The sequence below is a fragment of the Rhodnius prolixus genome, unplaced genomic scaffold, assembly GCF_049639745.1.
Source record: "Rhodnius prolixus isolate KJV_2025 unplaced genomic scaffold, Rpr scaffold_4, whole genome shotgun sequence".
Lineage (NCBI taxonomy): Eukaryota > Metazoa > Arthropoda > Insecta > Hemiptera > Reduviidae > Rhodnius > Rhodnius prolixus.
In genome coordinates, this window is record NW_027411614.1 from 49,240,991 (window position 1) to 49,265,974 (window position 24,984).

General features: G+C 35.6%; 1 protein-coding gene across 3 annotated transcripts in view; it reads left to right on the plus strand.

Annotated features, from left to right (window-relative positions):
• The window catches only part of ome (dipeptidyl peptidase 4 omega), a 742,318-nt gene that overhangs the window by 165,340 nt on the left and 551,994 nt on the right, over window positions 1–24,984 (plus strand). The window contains exon 1 of one of the 3 annotated variants that reach the window (XM_074132449.1): window positions 17,564–17,719. The exons of 1 other annotated variant lie outside the window; for it this stretch is intronic. In XM_074132449.1, the coding sequence (XP_073988550.1) occupies window positions 17,657–17,719 (63 nt within the window). In that variant the 5' untranslated portion in view covers window positions 17,564–17,656. Of the gene's footprint in view, window positions 1–17,563; window positions 17,720–24,984 lie in introns of those variants that run through there. One more of the 3 variants, XM_074132445.1, reaches the window with a different exon arrangement.

Below are 24,984 nucleotides of genomic sequence, written 5' to 3' on the forward strand. Positions count from 1 at the left end.
TTGGGACAATAAGTATAATAGCCATTCTCTGGTTTTAAGGGCCTTGTGCTTGGGATCATTATCCTGATAGAAAATAAAATTCCTTTCAATTCCCAAATTTTGGACCGATTCTTTTAAATTTTTTTCTTAACATATCTACGAACTTCTCAGCATTCATAATGCCGCTGATAAGTTGAATTTTCCCTACCCCCAGAAGCTGAGAAGCACCCTCAACCAAATCATTACAGATCCACCTGCATACTTTACTATCTATTGAAGATTCTTTACAGAAAGGCTTTCATGTCTTTTCCTCCAAACTTTACAGTTTCCATCGCATTGAAAAATGTTTTATTTACAGATGAAACTAAAATTAACAATTTTCAAATTCCGCTTCCTCTTTCGAGCAGTAAGAGGAAGTAATAAAAAAAGAAAGAGGGAAGAAAAAGGAAGTCTAGTGAGAGAGGAAAATCTGTACACAAAGGAAATGAGCTAGAGAAAACTCTTTACTATTAAAAATGTATCGTAATCAGAGAAAAATGGAACAAACTGGAAAATAGAGAAAATTTAATCTTCTTTAAAACAAAAAAAATCAGTCTAAAAATTTAATTTTGAATTTACTCTTCTCAAGGATTTTATAATTTATCTAGTAGATACTAGATTAGATCATTAATAAATCATTTAATTACCATTGAGAAATTGAGTTTGTACACAATTCATATTAATAATTAATTAATTAATTCAAACTAAATCTTAAAATTTTGTAATAAATTGGTGAGCTACATCTGAGAAAATTGAAAATAAAATCATATGAGAATTTCCCTTTAAATTTTCAACATCAAAAAAGATTGTTACGGCTAAAGTAAGAATTTTTAAAAGAAAATGGGAAAAATTAGATTTTCTTAGTTTAATGTAGAAAACCATGTTCGTATAATGGCTTTGTATTGTATTTATCTTTGAACTTTTCATCTTATTTTTCTATCAGCTGTTTAAAAAGTAAATAAAATCAATGTCCAAACTTTGTGTTTACAAAGGAAATTATATTTCATAGAATATAATATTTTCTTTTATCTAAACCAGAGCTCATATATCGGTAATACGTAGCGTAAAGCAACTTTGAACTATTTCATTATAAGATGTTCTATTTTATAGTAATAAACTAGTGATTATATTTTATTAAAATCTTTGGCCGTGATTACCTAAAGGATGTAGTTTTAATCGGATCAACAGATTGATACGGCAGCATCCAGAACACCTTTTTTGGGGGTGCCGGTAATTGACTAAAAGAGAGAGAGAAATGTACTGAGGAAGGTCACTGGATGTCACCTAATATCAAACTGAACGATTTTTCCCATGGAACCCACCACTTTTTCGAACACTTCTTCCGGAAATGTTTCCGTTTCATTCCCAAATGAAAGCACAAAAAGTTCCTCAATGGAAGAGACACCTGGAAAGTCAAAAAAAGGCCACATTATCAAAGATGATCTGGTCTTAATAAATCTAAAATAGAATCAAAACAGTTTTTTTTGACTCCGTTACTTGTTCGTCCATCTTGTTTGTTTTGTCCCTTGTTCGTACTTCTACTTTGTTTAGCTCTTTGTTTTTATTCAAGGCGCGTCAACATCTGAGGTTATCGGCATCCTGGAGCTTTATTTTATTATTTTCAAAGTACTGCCGGCCTCCGAAAAAATGTTTTCTTTGTGACAGACAACACTGTGTCCATCCCCTGAGCTGCAGGAAGCTCCCTAGGAAGAGAAAATCTAAGGGACGGTAGCTGGATTCGAACCCCAGCATCTTTGCGCGCTAATTCAGTAATCTAATACAGCTAATCTTTTCAGTACTTCTCTTACTGGTTAACATGAACAATTTCAACCATGCTATATTTTCGTTTCAGGATTTTTACGGTAAACTGAATGTGTAAACAGTATAGATCGTAAAAGGGAAATCGCAGAGCCATAGACGTGATATTCTAGCCTAGTGCGCCTGTAAGACCTGGCACAAATTTAGCGAAGAAAGGTCCCCTAAGTACCCTTTCACACGGAAGAAAAGTCCCTAAGAATAGAATAGATTCAATTAGGGCGGCCTCAAGGCCTACGCCACTGCGACCTCTTTGGTGATCTATTGTGGCTTCCCAACTCTAGAGCTCGCCCTCCAGAACCGTCCGTTTAATTGAAACTCTTAATTCCAGGAGAGAAGCTCCTGGGTAAAGGCTCTCAGGGCCTTGGTTTTTTCCTCCCCGAGAAGTAACATCCATACAAGCACCTCACACTGACACAACAAGTGCCGTTTCCTCCTCCTGCTCCTGACAGAACCTACAAAGGCTATCATCTGCCAGGCCCATGCGATGCATGTGTTTTCTGAGCCTGCAGCGGCCAGTTAATAAGCCTATAATTATTATCCTTATAGCCCCACGGCCTTGACGGATTAAAGTCTCTAAGTACCCTTTCACACAGAAGAAAGGTCCAAAGTACCCTTTCACACAGAAGTTAAGCTCCCTAAGTACCCGTTCACACAGAAGTTAAGGTCCCTAAGTACCCTTTCACACAGAAGAAAGATCCCTAAGTAACCTTTAACGCTGAAGAAGGATTTTTTTTAGATATCCTCGGAAGGAGCTCCAACCACCGATGTTTTTCTTCCGTTTCCAACTTTTAAAATACAAAGAAGATTAAGGGCCATTCTGGAATAGAGCAGTAAGGGCGGGAGGGTGGACGAGATTGCCTCTAATGTGCCATTTCAATAGAAGAAACTTTTGTTTATTTCACTGCATAAAAGTAGTTAGAAATGATTTTGTTTCAAAGTTAAGCCGTTATGAACTTGAAGCTAAAAAGAAAAGTCGTGTGAGTGTCCACAAAGATTTCATCCTTGATCACACTTTATGGTTAAGCACGGTTCAGTAAGCAGGCTAATTTAATGTTCTCTCCAGTCGCCCCCATAACTTCACTACAACCTGTGAATGTTTATTATCTAGAGTTATACATTATGGCCGATAAAGTCGTGCGAGTTTAAATAAAATCTTTTTTTCACAGTTCACTGAAGTTCTAAATCTGTTCATCAGTTTATTCTTTTTTCTTGTTCTTCTTCATTCTTCTCTTATCCAGCATCTGACGTTAAGAGGTGAAATATTCTGTAGAAGAATCCAAACTCGTGACTGGATAAATACAATATCAAAATTATCTTCATAACGCCCTATGGCGAATTTTTCCAGACAATAGTGTACGAAATTTAGAGAGGAAGTTCCGGCAACTGGGAGCCAATGAGCGCATTCATTGTTCATTAATTATCAATGGCACCTTTTGCGGAAAAAAATCTGTTCCGTAAGAGATCACTTCCTGTTTAACAGGATTTTCTTCGAGATTAGAACTTCCGTTACACATTTCATTCGTATAAATACATTTCTGGCGATAAAAATAGACAAATAATTTTTCGAAACACACTTCCGTAACCGCTGATTCAGTTGAATCCTTGGTTCTAACACACTGGTTAACCACGTATCCATACTTAAACATTACGAGTTTTGCTAACAACAAAATCTTAACAGACTCAAATCTGAATGTACGTATAGGTTTCGGTACAAACGAAATTTTCTAGAAATGTGCCACATATTAAAACAGAACAACACAGTTAACTTTAGAACAGACACATCGAATTTAGCCAACTGCTCCATTTTTATCATTAAAAAATAAAATAGATATCCAAATTTTGTACATAATTATTACTGAGTTTTGTTAAATTTACTTCTAATCTTTTGGTTAATTGTTATTTAGTGCATAAGGGTTATTTGGTTTCTCCTGTGTTTTGTGTTTAACGGTTTTTGTTGTTTAAAGAAATTTCCCAATATTTATTGTATTTACTCTTTTGTTGTAATTAGTCTGTTGTATCTGTCCAATTGTAATTACCAAAATTCCCGTGTAAGTCCCGCTATATCTGTATATTATATGTCCCGCTATATCTGCTTCTCCAGTTCTGGCTCTTAGTTTCTGTAACTCAACCAACCCGCATAGCCACGTAAGTATTCAATAATTATAAAGAATTTATTGTATTTTACTGTTTATTTTTGTATTACTGATTTTTACTGTTTTTTCTATGTTACTGACTCTGTAAATTGTTTTGTATTTGTAATATCCAGGCCCTGAAGAAGACAATATATTTGTCGAAACGTTGGCAAAAAGACGAGTTGTTTTATTTTACCGATTCCTCGCCAATCTCGAATCCTAAGACTCAAATCAATTTGGTCACATCAATTTTTCGTACTTAGAAGAACTCAAAAATCGGAAATTCCTGTAAAGTAGGTATTTAAGAGTTGGGCGATTTTTTGACCAAAAATCCAACATCAAACTACAAACTTTCACGATTTTTCAAAGTATGCACCATAATAAGGCAAAAATTGATCAATAAGTAACCAAAAAAAAAATTATGTTTTCAAAACTCGCTTATTGTTACGACAAAATATTTGTGAATGCATCATTAAAGCACGATCTTCTTATTGTGAACAGGGGTAAGTCTGGGTTTCAGTTCTTCTTGAGCGGATGAATGAAAAACACTTAATTTAGTGAATGAAAACGGAAGAGGTAAAAAAAAAAAAAAAGAAGGGAAACACCCGCCTAGAGTTTGAAATAAATTGTGATCGATTTGGCGGAAGTGAAGATAATACTCTTTAGTTTGTGGGCGACTTCCTGTTCCCGCTCTGCTCTACTCCGACATTACCCTAAAGTGATCTCCCACTCACTCTCTCTCGCCCTCTTTTGCGGATGTAATTTCAAAGAGATTAGGATAAATATCTTCATTTAATACAGGCCAAACTTCGATGCTGACTAATCAAGGGTGAAAACTTCTGGTCCCAAGGGGAGAAGCGAACCGAGGCGGTTGCTGGATGGTTTTAAATGATGAACAAGTTTATTTATTGCTTACAAAAAAAAATAGTTTTATCCTAAAAACATCTATAAATCTAATCAAATATTATTTTCACCTTCTTTAAATATGTGCATATTATATTACGGAAGCGAAACCAGCTTTAAGGCGGAAACCCACTTACACGACCTACAGTAACTGTAATGATTACAATTTTACTTAGCATAAAGAATCGATATTTTCTTTACCTCCTTTGGTATCCAACAATTTTTGAAAGCTGAAGGTCGAATGGTGCAGCTGCCCATTTACTGTAATGGTGACGTTTCAGCGATTTGTGCGTGTGGGCAAACATTTGTGAATAACAAAATATCGCGCGGAAGCTTAAACTTAACGTTTCGTTTGTGTCTTGACTGTAACTTGCTTGCGTCGTCATCGAAACTCCATAACCGATACTACCAATATTATAGAACCTACGATTTTCGCTACGATTTTATCCTAAGTACCTACTACAAATCGATGAACTTTATTTTAATACTTTCTACAGTAAAATTCTGGTGAGGGGTGCTGGCCGAACAAGGGGCCACTTTTCTTTTTTGCTCCGGAAACGCCAAAACGCGAAGTAAAACTTCGATTAGGAAAATTTGATCCGAACACAATACATTCTATTAATGGTTTTGTAAGGGAAAGAATAGTGTAATTGTATATATATATAATAATAAAAAAAGAAAAGAAAACTTATTATCCGACGAATTCAACGTGAAGATTGATGCGGTTAATATTAAGTAATGACTCGAGACTTAGGCACTGAGGCTGCTAAAACAACTTTGTAACCATCCTCGTTGTTAATATTGTGTTTAGGAAGAGTGTGCTTCAGATTGTCAGGAATGGCGGTCTGCTTTGCTTGGCAATATTGTTAATGGATTTGCGATAACGATTATGGGATATGGCATAACGCGGAGGATCCGTTGGCAACTATGCCAGTCCGAGCCACCAGCCAATTTGATGGGCCAATTAGGTCTCATTACAAGTACGAGGATAACCTCACTTCCTGCTTCTTGTACTTTATTTGATTCTTGATATTTATTCCTTGGGAGCCGGAAGTTGAATTATTTTAAAACAGCTGCCCGATAATTCTATTAAAACCTCATTTACTTTATAATAAATTATTTCCTGTGCTTAACTTCCTGTTAACTCTCTTCAGAGGTTCGTTGTTTCTTTTTCTACTCCTATTATCAACTACCTCCTGTGCCGGTATAAAAAATGAAGATGCAGGTCAGGTGACGAACTGTCAAGAAGGGGTACATTCGCTAGTTTGTTTCCTGTGAAGATTCTACTGTTTCCGGTTCCAATTAATCGAATTACTAAATACCTTGTGTGAATATTCACACGATTCCTTCCAATATTTGACGTTCATGTCACAGAATCATTGCTCGAGATAAACAGGTACTTAAAATGGAAGGAATCAGGTTTATCTTACTTAGTAATTCAATTGAAATTAAATGAAATTTTAATTTGAATATCAAATATACTATGAATGGCGCCACGGTAGCCGAACGGTTAGGAGGCGAGACCCGCAATGCTAAGATGTATTGTTGGTTTAGTGGGTTCTATTCCCGGTGTAGAGGCCTTGGATTTTATTTAATGGTTAATATGAGAACTTTATAGTGTGTTAAAGTATGTTAGGAGGTTATAGACTAGACCCGCAAAGCTAAGATGTATTGTTGGTTTAGTCGGTTCGATTCCCGGTCTTTAGGCCTTGAATTTTATTTAATGGATAAATGAGAAATAGTAAAGTATGTTTGCTAGTCGCCTCCGTCCATGACACCTAGTAAATGGTAGTTGGACGTTAAGCCTCGCCTGAAAAAATAGGCGATTACTTTACTTTTACTATGAATGGAACACGATGAAAGTAAATATTCTTTCAGCAAGATTACTGCTATGAACGAATCACCAACAAAGACCTCTACCTAAATACTACTTCTTTAGATTCAAAGCAGCTCAAAACGTGTGCTGCCAGTCAAAACGTAAATCGAAAAACTGTGAGATTACAAATTTAATTCAAACAAATAAAAAAAAGAAAAATGCGAAAACTCTATAAACAATTTTTTCGAAATCAGGTGTTTTTAAAATATTTGTTTGCTTAAAAAAAATACAATCGAAAACAAAAAAGAAACGATTGCAATCGATCTTCTAGCGAAAAGTATAAGACAATTATCTCCATATCGAATGACTAAAGATGAGCTTTGTTTATGTTTAAACAGAAATGCAAAAAACAAAAAAAACTAAAAAGTTTAATTTATATCACATTATTGTTGCCGGAAGGAAGCACATTTCCCTAAAAATACTTTACGCTCCAAGAAACTTTTAACTACTTGCATTTATGCTAATTATTGTTACCATGTTTATCGTCCATTTATACGAAGAAATTACCGCTCCCTGATGGCGATGAATGGAGGAACCGACAATGAGGATGAGGAAACCCGCTGCCTCCACTCGGGAGCTGTTAAAACTTTGTGTTATGTGAACAGAGAGAGAGGCGGCACTCTCTAAAGAGTCTCTGTTTTACATTCGAGGAGGTGGCTTTCAACGACCCTCCCAGGAGTTTGATGTAGCTGTTGTTTTCAGAAAGACAGAAGGCGCTCTCTAACCGCATCCTTTTCATCCCTGAAAGCCCCTTACAACAACAACAAAAGTTCACCACCCCACCAAAGACCGGGCCGCATCGATATAAATCTTCAAGGTTAAGAAGTTTAAGGTTGTGCTAAAAGAAAATTTCTAGGGACAAAATCCCTTGAATTCAAACCGCCCTGAATAGAGGAAAATCTAAACAATTTTTTTCTAAGGGTTTCCATTCTGCCTTTCTTCCATCTAAGGTTCCATTTTTATCGATATCCTTATAATGCTGTTAAATAAAGATTCATGTTTGGTTAAACCAATGAGATAACTGGTACAAAATGCAAAGATTTAAAAATAATAGTTAATGAGATATAGAAGATTTAATTTTGGAGGTTTTGCAAACTGTTCAATTTTCAAACCTCTATATCTCTCTTCGTATTGATCCGATTTTAATGTAGTCTTCACTCAATTGTAGAGAAATGTTAGCTCTATAGCTGACATATACAGGAATGTTTTACTTACAATAGTTACTGAGATATAGAAGGTTCAATTTTGATGGTTTTGAGAACAGTTCAAATTTCAAATCTTTTTATCTCTCTTTGTATTGTTATTAACTGTGCTTTTTTGAACTCACAAATTCCAACTACCAACTTCTGCTATACGAATTGAAGATTCAAATTTTGTTTTATACCCGTGATTCAGATTTAAACAGTAACCAATTCTAACTTTGTCTTTTTCTATTTCAATTTACACGTGTATGGGAATACATAGAATAAATGGCGCAATAGAGATCAGTCAGAATAATAATTTGGAATAGAGTTAATATTTTTATTTTTGAAGAAGTAATGTAAATTTTATCATAATTTTAACAAAACATTATTATGAATGAAATGGCCAGCATGAGGGTCTGTGACATCTAATAAATAATGTACCACATTAATGATAATTAAATACAGTAAAATTACTCAAATGATATCAATGAAATGTAAGGTACTTGGTGATTAGTTTACCTTTTAGCTATTATTAATCTCTTAACTTTCTAAACTGTAAGTTTTTGCTAACGTGATTAATAAATCAAGTTTACTTAGTTTACTTTAATCTCCTCAATTTGAATTGTATCCTCTAACTTACTTTCGTATTTTACCAAATATAAATTCTGGGTTTTCTTTAAGAACCGTTTTTGTAGAGAAAGCAATATACTGTGAAATTCTCTGTCTGTAGGTAACTATGTTCGTAAATTAAAATCCCACTATTGGCCTACACAAATTCAACAGCAACCTCCGTTCCAAAAACACTGTTCCCGTTTCAATATTCCATGTTCAGAAGGGTACACTTTCATACTCTAGTTTAACGGTAAGAGAAACCCGGTGACAAGGTTGTCAAGGTAGTTACAAATCTTTGTAGAAAGAAGAGAAATGTGAAAACAGGCAGTTAGTTCTCTGCAGGATCCAATCAATAGTCCCCAATAATCTGGGACCGTCTGGAGTCTTCTGGAGTAACCGTGAGAAAACCAATCTTAATTTTTCTTCCAACTTCCTCAGCTTTCCTCAAGATATTGTCCATTCCAATTGTCTACATTCTTACAAGTACTAGACTCACACAAGCAATGTGTTACTGCAAACAGTTCTTCCAGTCGCACACCTTACCATCCTGGGTAAAGTTATCCGCAGGATCAAGGCAATACCCACGGCACCATCCTCTAGTAATATAGCATGTTTCAGGCAACAGGGAAGCAATGTACTGGTGAAAAAAGAATGAGCTAAAAAGAGAGAAAGATAGGGGATAAGTCCCCTGTGTAGAACCAACAGAAATACTGGAGGTCCCTCGTTTAACAAGATTTCCTTTGGGCCGGTTGGGTTGTTGCAGAAGCGGCCGGACTAAGGTACCCTCTTGGGTATCTTAAAACCCAAGCTGAGTAAGGGAAGGTTAGGCCCACTAACCAGGTATGGAAAAATCTCGCTCCAGGGGTCTCTACACCCACAGTAACAATAGCTCTACGCCAACATATTCTAGGTCTACTTCATATCCTCTAGCTCTCTCTCTCTCTCTCTCTCCCCTTCCGTTTCCTTTCTTTCCCCCCACATATTTTCTCATCCAATTTTCTTTTTTGTCTTCTACCTCTTGAGTTAGAAGTTATTAATATTATTACAAGCAGTTGGATAAACGGAAGCGACTGCAGTCTGCTGGAAATAATACTCACTACAAGGTGCCAGAAATGTCTGAAATGTTCTTTAAGCTTACTTTATTTTTATTTTTTGCTTTCCGTTCTTGAGTAGGAGTTCTTGAATCGTGCAGATTTTGATTTTGGGATCCCCTGGGTACAAAAAAAAAGAAATAGTTATTTTTTTTGCAATGCTTATCTACTTATTTGCTCACAGAAAACATATGCATTGCATGGGCCTGGCAGATGGCTAGCCTTAAAACACGAAATTTATTCTTCCATGAGTTGTGACAGAGACTTAGCGATAGAAATTTCTCAATGGGAATAATGTTGCCAATAATGGCTTCTAAATGTGCTTCGTGAATCCCCTAAGCATGAATGCAAAGAGTATCCATAAGGTTTTGAAACCAAACAAAAAATTTCTACGGTAAATTGCGTTTCTAAATCTATAGACATTCTCTCTCTCACTCTCTCTCTCTGGAAATTCTAAAATAAAAGTCTTTTGGGGAAGGAATAACAAACACACACAGAAAATCGACTAAGAACCACCTTGAAAGCTTCTCAGGATCAAGGTGAACTGGTGGTTTCAGGATCTCAATGAATGAAACGCTTTCATTCACCATTAAATGGACCACTGCAGGCTCAGAAAACACATGCATCGCATAGGCCTGGCAGATGGCTAGCCTTTGTTAGGGTTCTGTCAGAAAGAAGAGGAGGAGGAAACGGGCACTGCACATATTGTATCAGTGCGAGGGGCTTGTCTGGGGCTAAGGATGTTACTTCTCGGGGAGGTGAAAACCAAGAACCTTTACGCAGGAGCCGCTCTCCGTCTGGAGAAATGGGAGACACAATAGATCCTTGGAGGTCGCGTTGGCCGTAGGCCTTTAAGGCCACCCTGCTAGAATCTACCTCCTTATTTGCTGATAACATGATAAAAAAGAGAACAAATCAGCTGCTGCTTTTTCTTGAGTTATAACACTTAAGTTTTAAGTACAGTTTAGGCAGCAAAGTTTTCAGTTGGTGGACTTTTCATTTTGAAATTAAAACAATATCTTCTACTCACAGAAATGAAAGGTTGATTCACTGCCATTTATATTAACGATATCCAAAGACATTAGACAAAAGAAGTTAAATTTCTATAAACGAGAAAGGAACAAAGTACAACTTATTAAATCTGGAAGTCCACGAGCTTTTATTACGCAGAAAATAGCTTACATTTTTCTTCTTTTTTAAACTTTCAACAAATTTTGTCGAGAAGAATGTACGTATTAAAAAGAAACCATGGTACATACCTAAACATAGTTTACATTGCCAATATTAATATCTCTCTCGCTGGAGAGATAGAGAAAAAATAACTGAGGCAAACCAATGAGAAAACCCGAAAAAGACTTTTCTTAACATAAAAGAAACTTTCTGTTGAAAATATGAAAATTTATCTTTTCTCTTGTGACCACAAAATATTTCCCGCTTTATAGATTCTTTTCTTTTTCTTTTTTTTAAGGAAAAGTTTTTCCTTGAAGGGAATTTCATTTTCCTTGGATTTTACATGAATAATTTTGTCTTTAAAAAAATAAAATAAAAATATTTATTATAATAATAATGTAAAGGGACTTTAACTTGGCCTTTTTTCCTCCCCAGGACAAAGAGAAAGTTAATTCTTTCTTGGCTAGTACTTGTATGTAATAATTAATTTTCCCATTAAACTGGCGCTTTTCAAAAGAAACTGATTTTTCATGAAACTTTTTATAGTGTTTTTTAATCAATTCTTGAATGAAATAGAATTAAACAGACTGAATCTGAAATAGTTACATTAATGCAGGGGTCGCCAAACTTTTTTTGATCATGGACCCCCCCCTATATATTTTCCCGAAATCTCCATCGACCCCCCCTATAAAAGTAATTTTCAGTTAATTAAAAATAAAACTATTTATTGGGTACTGTGTTTGTCACATTTCTTTTTGTGATTTTAAACATTTATTAAAGTAATTTTACATTGTGTAACAGTTTGAATTTGAATAAGTTTATTTACAATTTAAAATAGATACACAAATAGATATACAAAAGGAGGTTTCAGGCTGCAGTGCCTCATAATACTAAGGCAAACATAATACTAAGGCAAAAACAAAAAGAAACCTTACTTAAATAAAGCAAGATATGCTTAAACCTTCTGTGCTTGTATTTTTGATAACTAAGAGAACTTAAGTTATAGTCTACAATACTTTTTATACTATGTAACAATAGTTTTATGAAAAATATCTTAATGTTGAAATTTAAATATGGACTCGAACTGTGGGGTTCTGCCAAACTTTCCAATTCACAAAAGATCCAGTCCTTCCAATCCAAAATACTCCGTCAGATTACGAATTCTTCATTTTATGTCCCTAACTCCACCCTCCATAACGACCTCAAAATCTCATACGTAACTGACGAATGTAAATCTAAGTATAGAAAATTCTTTGACTCTCTTCCATTCTGTACCAATCCTCTTGTTCAAAATCTTGCCTCCAAAACGATTCCAGATCGTCCTCCATGACTATTGAAACACTGTTGGCCTCGTGACCAGCTTCAATAGTGCAAGAAACTCCAGCGAAAGTGTTGCCGGTGGGCAGCTTCTCTCCTCAAGTTGATCCAGTCATGAAGACTTCTATCATATTCACTGATTGCATTTTATTTATTTTTTTGTAGATTGTGAATAGCAAATAAATTTAAAAAAAAGAAAAAATAGCTTAATATTTATTAAATAATAAGTAAAGTAACCACAGTATTGCTTCTTAATTAATGAGATGGGTGTGCCTAGTGTTTCTTTGCAAGGTTAACGCTATATTGGGTTCGAAATTGTTTTTCCTTCGACCCCCCCCCCAATTTGTTAAATAGACCCCTGGGGGGGGGGTCTATTTAGACCACTTTGGCGACCTCTGCATTAATGGTTTTCAATGAAACACTTTCACAAAATTTAATTCCTTTGGCTTTTAGAATTTCTTTCAAAATGGATGTGAGTAGTAAAGTAAAGTACTTCGCCTATTTTTCAGGCGAGGCTTAACGTCCAACTACCAATTAGGTGTCGTGGACGGAGGCAACTAGCAAACTTACTTTACTGTAAATTTCTTTTATTAACCATTAAATACAATCCAAGGCCTAGAGACCGGGAATCGAACCCACTAAACCAACAATACATCTTAGCATTGCGGGTCTAGTATCTTAACCGTTCGACTACCGTGGCGCCCAAATGGATGTGAAGAGTCAATGTAAATCAAAGAGCAATAACTAAAGAATAATTTGCAAAATAAATAAAGAGAAATTTCAAGGAAAACTACGCTAAATGTTTACTCACATTAGCCCAAAAGCCCCTTTGAAACTCAGGTTTGGATTGGGCACTTCACATAATAACAAAATTGAATAATATATGACTGTTTATTAAACGGTAAAAAGCAAAAAAAATGAATAACTTACACAATTTTTAGTTCATACTATACCTAATTATACATGAAACAACCATTACAAAGGAATAATCCAGTTAAAAGTAATTTCAATTACATCATTTACAGGTAATCTAGAAAAAATATGGCCGACTTACAAAAAATGTATTTGACCTGGAACAAAGAGTTAATTAAATAACAATTAAAAAAAAGATTAAACAAAATTATAAAATTTTAATAATTTTTTTATTTTGTAAATTAAAGTTTTTTAATTATTTAATCAAAAAATATGATTTTTATTCAATAAAACAATTAAACATTTTGATTAATTAATTTTAATCATTTTTAAGATCATTTTTTTAAATAGATAATTTTATAAAATTATCTAGTTAACGCCAATGCCCCGGTCCAGCCAGTTGCCAAGCCGGCTGCTGGTGTGATTTACATCTACCTTTGTGTAAGTATAATTTAATTACATAAATGTTCGGGTAAATGTAATCAATCCATAGTAAATTATTTGTAATTCAATTAACAATATTATCAGCAATTAAATGATATTAATTTTATTATATATATTCTATAGGATAATTGGGCAAAATATGGATTTTAAAAAAAAAATTGGTATTAAAACTGTCCGGTAGGACAGTTGTATAAGGGTTGATCGTCAAAAACGGCACGAAAAAGCGTAACGCTGAAAAACACCCAACTTTGACAATTTTTTTCTCTTTTTCTATAAAAGATAAAATTCCCAAATTTTCTTTATAATGTAGGGCAAATCCTCCTTTATAACTGTAATTTTTTCGCAACAACCCAGATCTTAATAGATTTCAGGAAAAAAGTTGCTGAAAATGAGCAAAAACGGTATTTTCAGAAAATGTTCTTGTTCTTCTTCTTGTTACCTTTTTTTTTTTATTAACTGCGTAGCGCCTGAACGCGTGAACCGATTTTCATAAATGAGGTTTTCATTCGATTCGGAATTTCAGGTAGATGTGCCTTAACACGCAGTACATCGACTCCACAATGTACATTTGTAAGGCCCCCTCCAAAATTATCACTGCTAATCACTTTGTAAATCTCAGCCCGTTTTTGATAAAATTTGACTGATAGAAAGGGTTAGGGTCTGCCCTACATAATATTAAAGTGTCAATTATGCTCTTACAGCTATTAACGGAATGTATGGTAAACGTTACAAATTTCTGACGAGTCTAGTGATGTTCACAAATGAATATTTTTTAATCATGCCTAGGTTTCGAACTAGAGGCACTTTTTAAAGGTTAATATTTATACTGTTTTGTATTACTTGAAACTACATAATCTTGGAAGGTGCACCTTTCGCCAAAGATTGTGCAGATTGGCTTCTCAAACAGAAGGATAGACCAAGGTTAGCTACTTACGTTCAAATCTGTTCACTTTGCTCTAGTTAAATTTCCTCATGTGAATAAGTTAACTTTGTATTGTGATAGCCACTTACTTAGCTCTCTGCGAGGTATTGTTCCTGATGTTGCAACCTTTTCAGCTATTTGATTAATAATTTGGTTATGCCTGTTTCTCCTTAGCCATTGATCCTCAAAGAAAGATATTTTTGGTTATCTCATTACTTGAACTCTATCGAAGTCACTTGATTAAATCTTGCATTTACTATCACCGTATCTACATAATGAATAGAACTGTTATTAAGAAATAACCTGCATTAAAATTACCTTCCTCTAACAAAAGTAAACACAGCGCTACGCGGTCATAAATCAAATGACCAGCAAAGAAACGTTTGTTTCCCCTACCATGTCCTTTGGTTGTAATTCAATCAGTTTGAACACCAACCCAAAAACAACGCTAATAATCTTAACCAGATCTTTTCTCACAAAGCTTTTCTCTTTCTTCTTGTTTCTTCTCTCTCTCTCCGCCTTATAGTTAGCAAAGAGCAACAGAAACTCTTAATAATTATTACTTTTATTTTTGGCAAGAATGAATAGTTACCAGCAAATTGAATTAACCAAAACATGAAAGATTTAATTCCAATACAGTTCTCATACTTGTTCTCTTAAGTGAGAAAAATTTTTTGTTAAAAATTTTCTACAAATTATCGACGTCAATCTTAGTTTTTGCTAACAAGAATGTTACAACATGAATTAAAGTTGATTGCAGAATATTGGTAATACGTATTCTAGAACCCAAAAATTCTATCAGGGTGGTTGATTGTTCCCCCATGATTGTATTGTACGTATCGTAAGTAGTAAGAAATAGTAACTCTTGTGAATTTTTAGCTGGGCTCCATTTTTCGCTGCATATATAATCGATTTTGATGTTTTTTTGGTGTTTATCTCGAAAAAATATCGATGGTGCCGATTTCCTTTAAACGTTTTAATTGGTGCTTTACTTTAATAGGTTATTTCATCTCAGGTTATTTTCTGTGACGCTACCTTTCTGGTTATTTTTAGTGAAATGTATGGTTCTTATCACTTTTAAAATATCAATGAGGATTAAAAGAGTTACTGAAATTCCCACTTTTTGAAGGAAATGGCTTGAACTGAAGTGCTAATTATAGTTTTCTTTTTTTCTAATTTTCTGTGAAATTCTCTGCTAAACGTCTTTAATCGCCATGAGATGTAACGGATGAAGCTTATCATCTTAGTTTTTGCCTTTTTCTCCAGGAATACGTTTTTTTAATTGGGTCCCCTGGAGGCTGTGGCATCTTGTTAATTATCTTTTTAATAAAAATTCAAAATTCGAAGTGAATTTAATTATGCAAATTAAGGAGGAAGTTGTGTGAGTGTTCATATTTGGATTAGCTCTTCTAATCCTTCGTCCGCTGGATTTAGCAGATTTGGATAAGGAGCTGTTTAAAGGTAATTGCAGCGGAGGAAATTTAATTATGGTTTGGCGGTTGTGGTTTGTGGCAGCATCTCGTTGTTGTGCATCCATTCGTCTGTAAATGTAATCCAAGAGGACCTCTGAGGTCGCTCCTTTGAGAGTGGTGCCGGTAAATGCCAAAGTACTTGTGCATATATCAAGCACATCAAAGGTTATGTTACACCTGGAGTGTTTGGGGTATGACAATGAAGTGGTATATTACCCGCAAAGGTAACACCGTCTGCGGAAGAAGTGTGGTTAATCCAATTCCGAGGCTGGAGGCTTCTTGAGTCTTCTCTCTTACTGCTGAACAATAGTGCAGATTTTTGTGAAGCTGAACTTTTCACCGGGAATAAATGTTTTTTGAGGTCGCTGGAAAAGTGTTTTTTTTAAAAATAAAATGGCAATGTGTTTGTGGGTCTGTCGGTTCTAGGGTTGTTCAAGAGCTGAGCTATAAGGCTATAAGGTTCGAGCCTTAAGCGCTTGAGCTCTCAGGGCTCAGCGGGTGGCTCGAGGCCGAGAACCTCACAGAGAGCTCGGTGAGCCTCCAAGGCTCGGCTCAAAAGGCTTCTTTTTTGTTTTTTGTTTTTTATGTGAAGTATTTTATTTTTACTATTATTAATAAATTCATTTCTTAAAATAAAATCAAGTTATAGCAGCTAATGAAATTTTCAAACATATTTTTGTTTAAATGAACACAATAATTTCTAAAATGTTCGTTGCTCGTTGATTACTCGTCATTCCTTAAGAATTTAAAAAGGCTTGCACTTTGTGAGCCTTCTACTCCAACTTGAACTTCACGGCTCGAGCTTCGACGGCTATAAGGCTCGAGCTCTGAAAGCTCGACTCGGTTGAGCCTTCAGCTCGATCTCAACTGAACAACACTAGTCTGTTCGTACCTACCGGAAAACAGGAAAGGAAATTTGATATTTCTCTTAAGCGCATAATTTAAAGTAATCGCCTATTTTTTTCAGGCGGGACTTAATGTCCAACTATAGAATTATGTGACGTGGACGGATGCAGAAGCTTTTAACCAATAGAAAGTGGCTAGACACGGAATTCTAACTGTGCGAGTTTTCATAACAGATTCTATATTCTGTTTTTGATACGAGTTGCGTCAGATTTGAAGTAATAACTGGTGGCTGGAGCCTTTTCCAGGGCACTTCCTGTCTGCACCCGTTTCTCTCGACTATATTGTAGCTAATATGAGCGAAACTAAAACAAACAGTTATCTTTACTGAAAACTTTTTATCACATCCAGAAGGGGCCTTAAAGAAAATATAAGGAGTTACGCGATTTTATGTGCAGCAGAAGTAAAAAGCCATGGACCGCCAGCCGATTGGCTGGGGGGGGGGAGTATAGTATCCCGGTATCCCGGGCAATAGCAGTCAGCGCGAGAATCCAGGCGCGCACGATATACACTCTGCCACTGCCCTACTAGTAGGGAAAACCACGTGAAGAGGACACGTGGTGGAAGAGAAATTGGTGGTCCTTGCTCCGTGTAGTGGGGATTGTTGAAGGGGCGGTAGTTATAGCTCTATCTGGGTGAGGAGCGGAGTGGAAGTGTTAGAGAGGATGCTGTGTAGTATAGACAGAGAGCGCCGCTCGGAAGTAAGTGTGAGCGCTGTAGTTGGTGCTGTGTGTGCGCGCGTTAACTCTGTTCACTGTGCGTCAGTGGTAGTGGCGAGAAATTGTAACCGAGTGGGGGGTTAGAACGTTGAGTTGCAGGCACACTCTAGCGGTTAGCGTTCAGTACTAGCCAGCACGGTGTAGCGATACATTGTTTACTAGTATGACGTCAGGGCAACTTCAAATACAACCGCACAACGCGATGGAAATCGCCAACAGTAATCAAGTGAGTTTGATTACACAAATCTTTTTATATCCCATTTTTTTTTTTTTTTTTTTTTCTGGGGGGCCTCAAAAAAATCAAATGACGCCAAAAAATTAAATAGTCAAATTTTTTTTTGAGCGATCTCTACAATCAAAAATTGGGTTACTTCATTCTCTCAAATCAAAAAATAAAAATAAATAAATAAAATTATAAATAAATTATTTACCTTTCACTAATTATTTATTTTCAGTAAAACTTATCTTCCCGCAAAATTTACCGCCCTTTTGCGGGAAGTTTGCCAAAAAAAAAAACAAACTTAAAACTTCTTTTTATCTTTTAAAATTTTGCCGCAAATGCTTCAAACTTTATATTCATTGAATATTGCTTTTTTTTAAATGTTCCTCAGTTTAGAGATCTGCAAATGGGTTTTTCTTATTTTGTTTTTTGAAGGGGCGGAAGGGAGGAGGCATTTAAGAAATTATTGTGAAGCTTAAATCCGCTCTAAATTGTCTACAGAAAACAATTTATTGTGCCTAAATGTGCTTCTTATAGCATTTAACATTTTTAGATGCAAAAAAAAAAAATGCTTCGATGAATTTGTCCCGAAGTTTTAAATTGTTAAAATTTGTTGCCTCAGAAAAATTTATTATAAAATCGTATTTTTACTTTTTAAAAAAATTAATAAAACTAATAAATTAGTTCTAAAAAAAAACAAAAAAACTCTAAAACCGCTGCGCTGTTTTGTCAGCGTTTTAATAATTGTTCGTTTATACAGCGGCATTTATCAATTTGTAGGTTACGCTATTCTTATTTTACTTAGCGTTTACAAAAGAATTATTATTTAATTACAGTTGTTTTTTTTCAGTAATTGTAATTGTTTGTTTTAAATGTGGTTTAATCAGCTGATTTGGCCGGCATTTTTTTGTACTTTCGTCTTTGGCTTTAACAGCTGATAATTTGACTCTGTCTCTTTCTATATTCAGTCAAACCTTCAAGGTGGTTACTGGCTACGGATTCAACCTTTAAAAAACGCTAGACTTTAAACCAGTTTTTTTTTTTAAATTATTTAATTTAAGGAAATTAATTGATTTAATTATTGAATACACCAATTTTATGGTTTAATATTGCTTCACCATTTTAACTTTCTTAATTAACCATAATATCAGCATTAAATTCGTTCGCTTATCTCATTCAACACGATATAGGAGTGGGGGGCCTACTCAACTTTTCCCTTTTGTTTTGTAACCGTGACCCACATTGAAAATTGCCCAAAATTTTGCGAAAATGTTGTGAAGATTAGGCATTTTTTTTTACTTGGGATCAGAGTTTTGATCGTCCAACGTTTTGTAACTTTTAAAGTATTGGAAAATATTCAAACGACCCCACCCCTAAATATGATTTTGTATTGGTTGTCGTCTTAGTATTGTAGAAGATCATAACTAAATAAAATCAAAGTTTTAAAGTTCTTAGACATCATTATTTTATAATATACAATTGTATTGTGGTACTGGTGTTCGATTCCCCCGGTCTTAGGCCTTGGATTTTATTTAATGGTTAATATGAGAAAACGGGCGCTAATGACCTCAGCAGTCGATGCGCCAGGAAAAAAATAAAAATAAAAAAAAAATATGAGAAAACAGTAAAGTATGTTTGTTAGGCGGTTATAGGCTAGACCCGCAAAGCTAAGATGTATTGCGGTACTAGTCTAGCCCTTGGATTTTATTTAATGGTTATGAGAAATTTACAGTAAAGTATGTTTGTTACTCGGTTATAGGCTAGACCCGCAAAGCTAAGATGTATTGCGGTACTAGTCTAGCCCTTGGATTTTATTTAATGGTTAATATGAGAAATTTACAGTAAAGTATGTTTGTTAGGCGGTTATAGGCTAGACCCGCAAAGCTAAGGTGTATTGCGGTACTAGTCTAGCCCTTGGATTTTATTTAATGGTTAATATGAGAAATTTACAGTAAAGTATGTTTGTTAGGCGGTTATAGGCTAGACCCGCAAAGCTAAGGTGTATTGCGGTACTAGTCTAGCCCTTGGATTTTATTTAATGGTTAATATGAGAACTTTATAGTTTGTTACATGAGAACATATAAAGTATGTTTGCTAGTCGCCTCCGTCCACGACACCTGATTTGGTCGTTGGACGTAAAGCCATGCCTGAAAAAATAGGCAATTACTTTACTTATAATATACAATAACAAAAATTAATTTTTAATTTTTTTTTTACAATAAAATCTAAAATGTAAGTAAAGTAATCACCTATTTTTACAGGCGTGGCTTAACGTCCAGCTACCAATTAGGTGTCGCCGATCGGCGGGGGCGGAAGCTTATACTTTACTGTAAACAATTTTTTTCTCTCCAATAAAAAGTAGCTATTCGCCGGGGGATTAGAGCTAGGGATCTCCCACTTACAAAGCCACGCTCATAACCTCTAGATAAACACCCGCCCCATGATCTAAACTGTTTTACTGCAACTAGAACATTAAGATTGATTAACGGAAGTTATATCTGGCATGAATCGGACCTTCGGTAAATCTATCTACTGGGTTGGTGACAAGCCAATAGCGTTTAAAGGCTTATTTACTTATTAAGTATTTAAGTCTTACTAAAAATAAGTACATGAAGTATCTATAATCTACTTTTTTGCTAGTAATCCTCTTGGGTACCTCCAAGATTTTACGAAGGCAAAGCATTCAGTAGAGCTCGCCAAAACTGGAGGGAATCTTTAAACGGTGGATTTCGGGTGAGTACTGATCGCACAGCTTCCATTTAGAGGCGGTAAGCGAAAGCTAAAATCTACGATAAACAGTATCATTCTAATTTTTTGGTTACGTTTCTTCAAATCTACGATGAATTTGTGGTTTTGGTAATATTTATAATCTTTATCTTCTAGTATCTATTTTGTTTTGTTTCTTTCGACTAAGTGGTTACGTTTATGATACTATACATTCATTCATTGGTATAATAAAAAGCATAAACTTCGTGGTGAAGTTTTATATAGTAGCATCTTATTCATTTCACATGCGCATAAGTATGCAATAAAAACTGTGTATTCAAGAGTGTACGTATGTGTGAGGATGATATTCGCAGTTACGGTTTAAAAGGAGTACGAGGTACTCGTAACTCTCTGGAGCACTAAGGGGAGGTAGCTGTAACAGAATCTACTTATCTCCAGGCAGGTCTGTCAGTCGGCTAACTCTGTATTACTATAATACACTTGTATGAACACACTCATAAATACTTCCTTAAGGTTTTCTTTTTTACCGGTATGCATCTTACTTGTACCGAATATTATTCGTTATTATTATTATTTTATTTTATTTTTTTGAACAAAAGATAATTGCATTACTTCCTTTTGGCTCTGGCACGCAGGAAGTACTCAGTTTGCGATGTTAATTTTTCACCGGAAGTAACCCCCCCACCTGAATAAAATAAAAGTCTAAAACTTCCGAGTATTCATACCAGAGTTTTATTTTTTAATTTTCAATTTTTTTTTCAATTACTAAAAATCCTGTGGGAATTTAAATGTAAATAATTTTCAATACAGGAAAGGCGCTTGTTGCTTAAATTAAAAGGTAAGAAAATAGGAAAATAAGGGGAAAAAAATAAGGAAAAATTAATTAAACTTAATAATGGAGACGCTGCTCTCTCCAATCATTTTAATAAAAATGGAGTTCTTTTGACTAATTCTAGATTGGTTCAGATTTTTCTTCTTCCCTACCAAAGGAAATACAAAGAAAAATACTTTATTTAGAATTTTCCAGTAAAATAATTAAAAAATAATTACATTTTGTAACGAACTAAATATTTTTTTTACAACTTGTATTTTCTCTTTTAATTTCTATATATGTATATACATCACGCGTTTAGACGCTACGTTGTTTACAAAAAAATGATGAGAACAAGAACAATTTTAGGGTAGGGATTAGCTATGCGGTTAGCGTATTGGATTCCCACGCTGAGGTCCCGGGTTCGAATCCAGCTGCTGATCCTTAGATTTTTTTCGCTTCCTATGTGCTTCTTACAGCTCACTGTCCGGAGATGGACAGTGTTGTCTGTAACGAGAGAACACTGTCCGGAGACCGGCAGTGCACTGAAAAATTGGCTCCGGGCGCCAATAACTTTGAGATGTTGACGCGCCTTAAATCATTTTTTTTTTTGCATTTATTTATGCTACAATCAGCGCGTTAGCGCTATAAGTAACAGTGATAACCGAGTAACAAATGATAAAGTAACGAGTGGAGAAGTTACCCAGTGGTAACACTCCCAAATATTAGATGGTTAGTCACTCTCTTCACTGGAGAGGAGATCACGAGGCCACTGTCTTTTAAGGCGTCTTGTCCGGGTTATCAGGAAGAGTTCTAGAAGAAAGATTTTGAGCAAGAGGATTAATATGAGATTGCAGGCTGAAGTGGAGTTTTCTGTATCGTGTTTTCAGCAACTTGTGTGACAAAAGGAATGTTAAGGTCACAGTGTGTATAGTCAGGTTGGAGATATAAAAAGGAGCGTGAACAATAGTTCGAAGTATTTTAGATTATAGAGATTGAATCCTTTGGAGATTGGAGCGTTTGGTTGTACCCCACAGCTCTATTCCATAAGCCCAGATGATCTGGGATCACTTTAGAGTTTTCGAGGATAGGAAGGATTTGTTTGAGAAGAAGTTTTTCGAAAATGTTTCCTACTACAGGTAGTAAACTAATTGGACGGTAAGACGTAGGATGTTGATGAGGTTTTCTAGGTTTTGGGATAGAACGGATTATGGAGTACTTCCACAAGAACAATTTTTTTGGAAAAGACATTTTTGGCAAATTTTATCCCGGAAAGGTGTTCCTAAATTCGTCAATTTAAGTTCAGTGGTGGAGGGGGGAGGTTGCTTCTTCTTCAATGATAAAGGTCAGCGGAAATGAAATTTGTCTGTTTCCTCTCCTCTTGCCCTAGAAGTATTGTAGGGGTGTAGATTTTAGATTTTGAGGAAATGCAAGTTTTTGAACAATAATTGGGCTCAATTCCTGATTTGGCCCTGGTTATCCAGGAAAAAAAACGAATAGGCTCCCTGTGAGAATATTGGGTCTCCAGAAATGGGTGTATTGACTGCCACAATAGGGTAATTCTCCCTTCCGTCTCCTACTTTATTTATAGAAATATCTATATGAAGGGTCACACACACACACACACACATATCGTGTGATTACAATATTTATTACCCGGAATGTCAGGTTAGATGGAGAGAGAGAGAGGATGACGGTAACAGCTCCCTCAATGGTTCTTTCACTACAGTCCTCAAACCCCTTCCAATTGGTGTTTGTAGCTGGAGGCGGCTGTTGGCAAAAGAGGCGGTGAATTTGCACCTTCTCACCACTTCCGGTTCCGTCCAAAAGGGTTTGGGTGGCCAGACCCTGGTCGCTTCTATTCCACTCGTTTCTGTTAACACCTATTAGATTTATCCTTCTAAAATCTATTTACGAAAAGCCCACCCGTTTTGAAATCGATTGGAATTAAGTTTACGCGTGTTTAGCCAACCGAAGGAATAAGACGTTTAACATCTTTACCAATGTCTTCTACCATTTTATTTTTTTTTTTTTTCTTTTAAAATTCACATTTTCTTTAAAATTAGTGAATTTTGTAAACGGATCGATTATGGGAATTTAATTATAGTTAACATTTTTCTCCAGACTTCCAGAAAATACTGTTACACACTCACTTACACAGCTTTCTCATTTAAGGCTCCCTCTTTAATTCTTACTGACGTTTTAAATTTGTAGATACGTATATTATACCGGAAATCCGGAATTCCATCCTATTCTACTCGTTTAAGCCCACACATCACGATAATTAATTCATAATTAGCGATTTACTGATGTTGATATTCTTGACGCTAGACCAGGAAGTCCGGTGACCTCCGAGTAAGAACCGATTTCAGCTGTCCTGGTCTGGCTCAAAATGTTTTGGTGGCAGTGAATAGTGTTCCCAATTAGGCGCCACGGTAGCCGAGCGGGTTAAGAGGCGAGATCTGCAAAGCTAATATGCATTGTGGTACTGGGCCTTGGATTTTATTTAATGGTTAAATGAGAAATAGTAAAGTACGTTTGCTAGTCGCCACCGTCCATGACACCTAGTAAATGGTAGTTGGACGTTAAGCCCCGCCTGAAAAAATAGGCGATTACTTTACTTTTAGTGTTTCCAGTTTCCAGGCTTCTTCAGGCTATTCTGGGGTTTCTAGAGCATGTTGATAAGGCAGCACTGGATGCGGGGGCTTTATCGGTCACCAATGACTACACATTCCGGTTATCCGTGAATACTTTCGGCGTTGGAGGTGAACCGTGGGTCTTAAAGAAAAAAAAAAAAATCATCAGCGTGGGTACCCAATTTTTTGCTGGTCCCGGATCTACCAGTTGGTGTTGAGTGTATGCCGAGTACCCTACTGGGTCTTTAAATCCACTCCTGCTTTACCAGTCACCAATCTGTGCTACCTGTGATGAGTCTAATCAAACTAATAGATAATTATTGCACTTATTGTACCTCGTACAACTAGATACCTTGTCTTCGGCGAGATGTTGTTTATTATACAAAACAAATGCTCAATTTTCATTCAAATACTTGGACTGCCACTTCTCCATATTATCAAGGTACCTAAACTCAACTAGCATTGTACATGATGCTCCAGTATCCTCTTGGCGGTGAAGGGTGGACTGGAAAAATGGACAGCTTCCATCCTTAAGTTCAGTTAATAAATTTTTGCCCTTAATTCTGTCCTGTGATATTACATCACCTCTCGGCACCATATATATAACTCTCCCTTTGCCTTCTTGACAGCACAAGTTGAAGACGAAAGGTTGTGGGTAAGTTGCTCATATTGACGCTGTTTGTCTGTCAGTAAGCTCAAGGGCACCAATTGAAGCTCAAAATCAGATTGATCCTTTCAGCTAAACAACTCAAATAATAAACTCATGTGAATTCTAAAAGCTTGTCCAATCACTATTCATCAGTATTCTGCTTTATGTAAAACTCGTAAGCCCTATTCATTCATTAAAGTTTAATTATTTTAGATTCCTTGATCTAAATAGCCAACAAACGTTCAACTATCAACAAACTAGGTTACCATTGGTGACAGCTGCAGTTAGTTTAGCGTAAAATAATATAAATTCTCTGGAATGAGCAAACATATAGTGGAATGGGTTCAAATAATAAATATTTGACCACTATGAACATACAAACTGAACAGTGGGGGGTGGGGTAAGTGAGACGAACTATAGAACCCATACTAATTGGTGGGTTCATGCA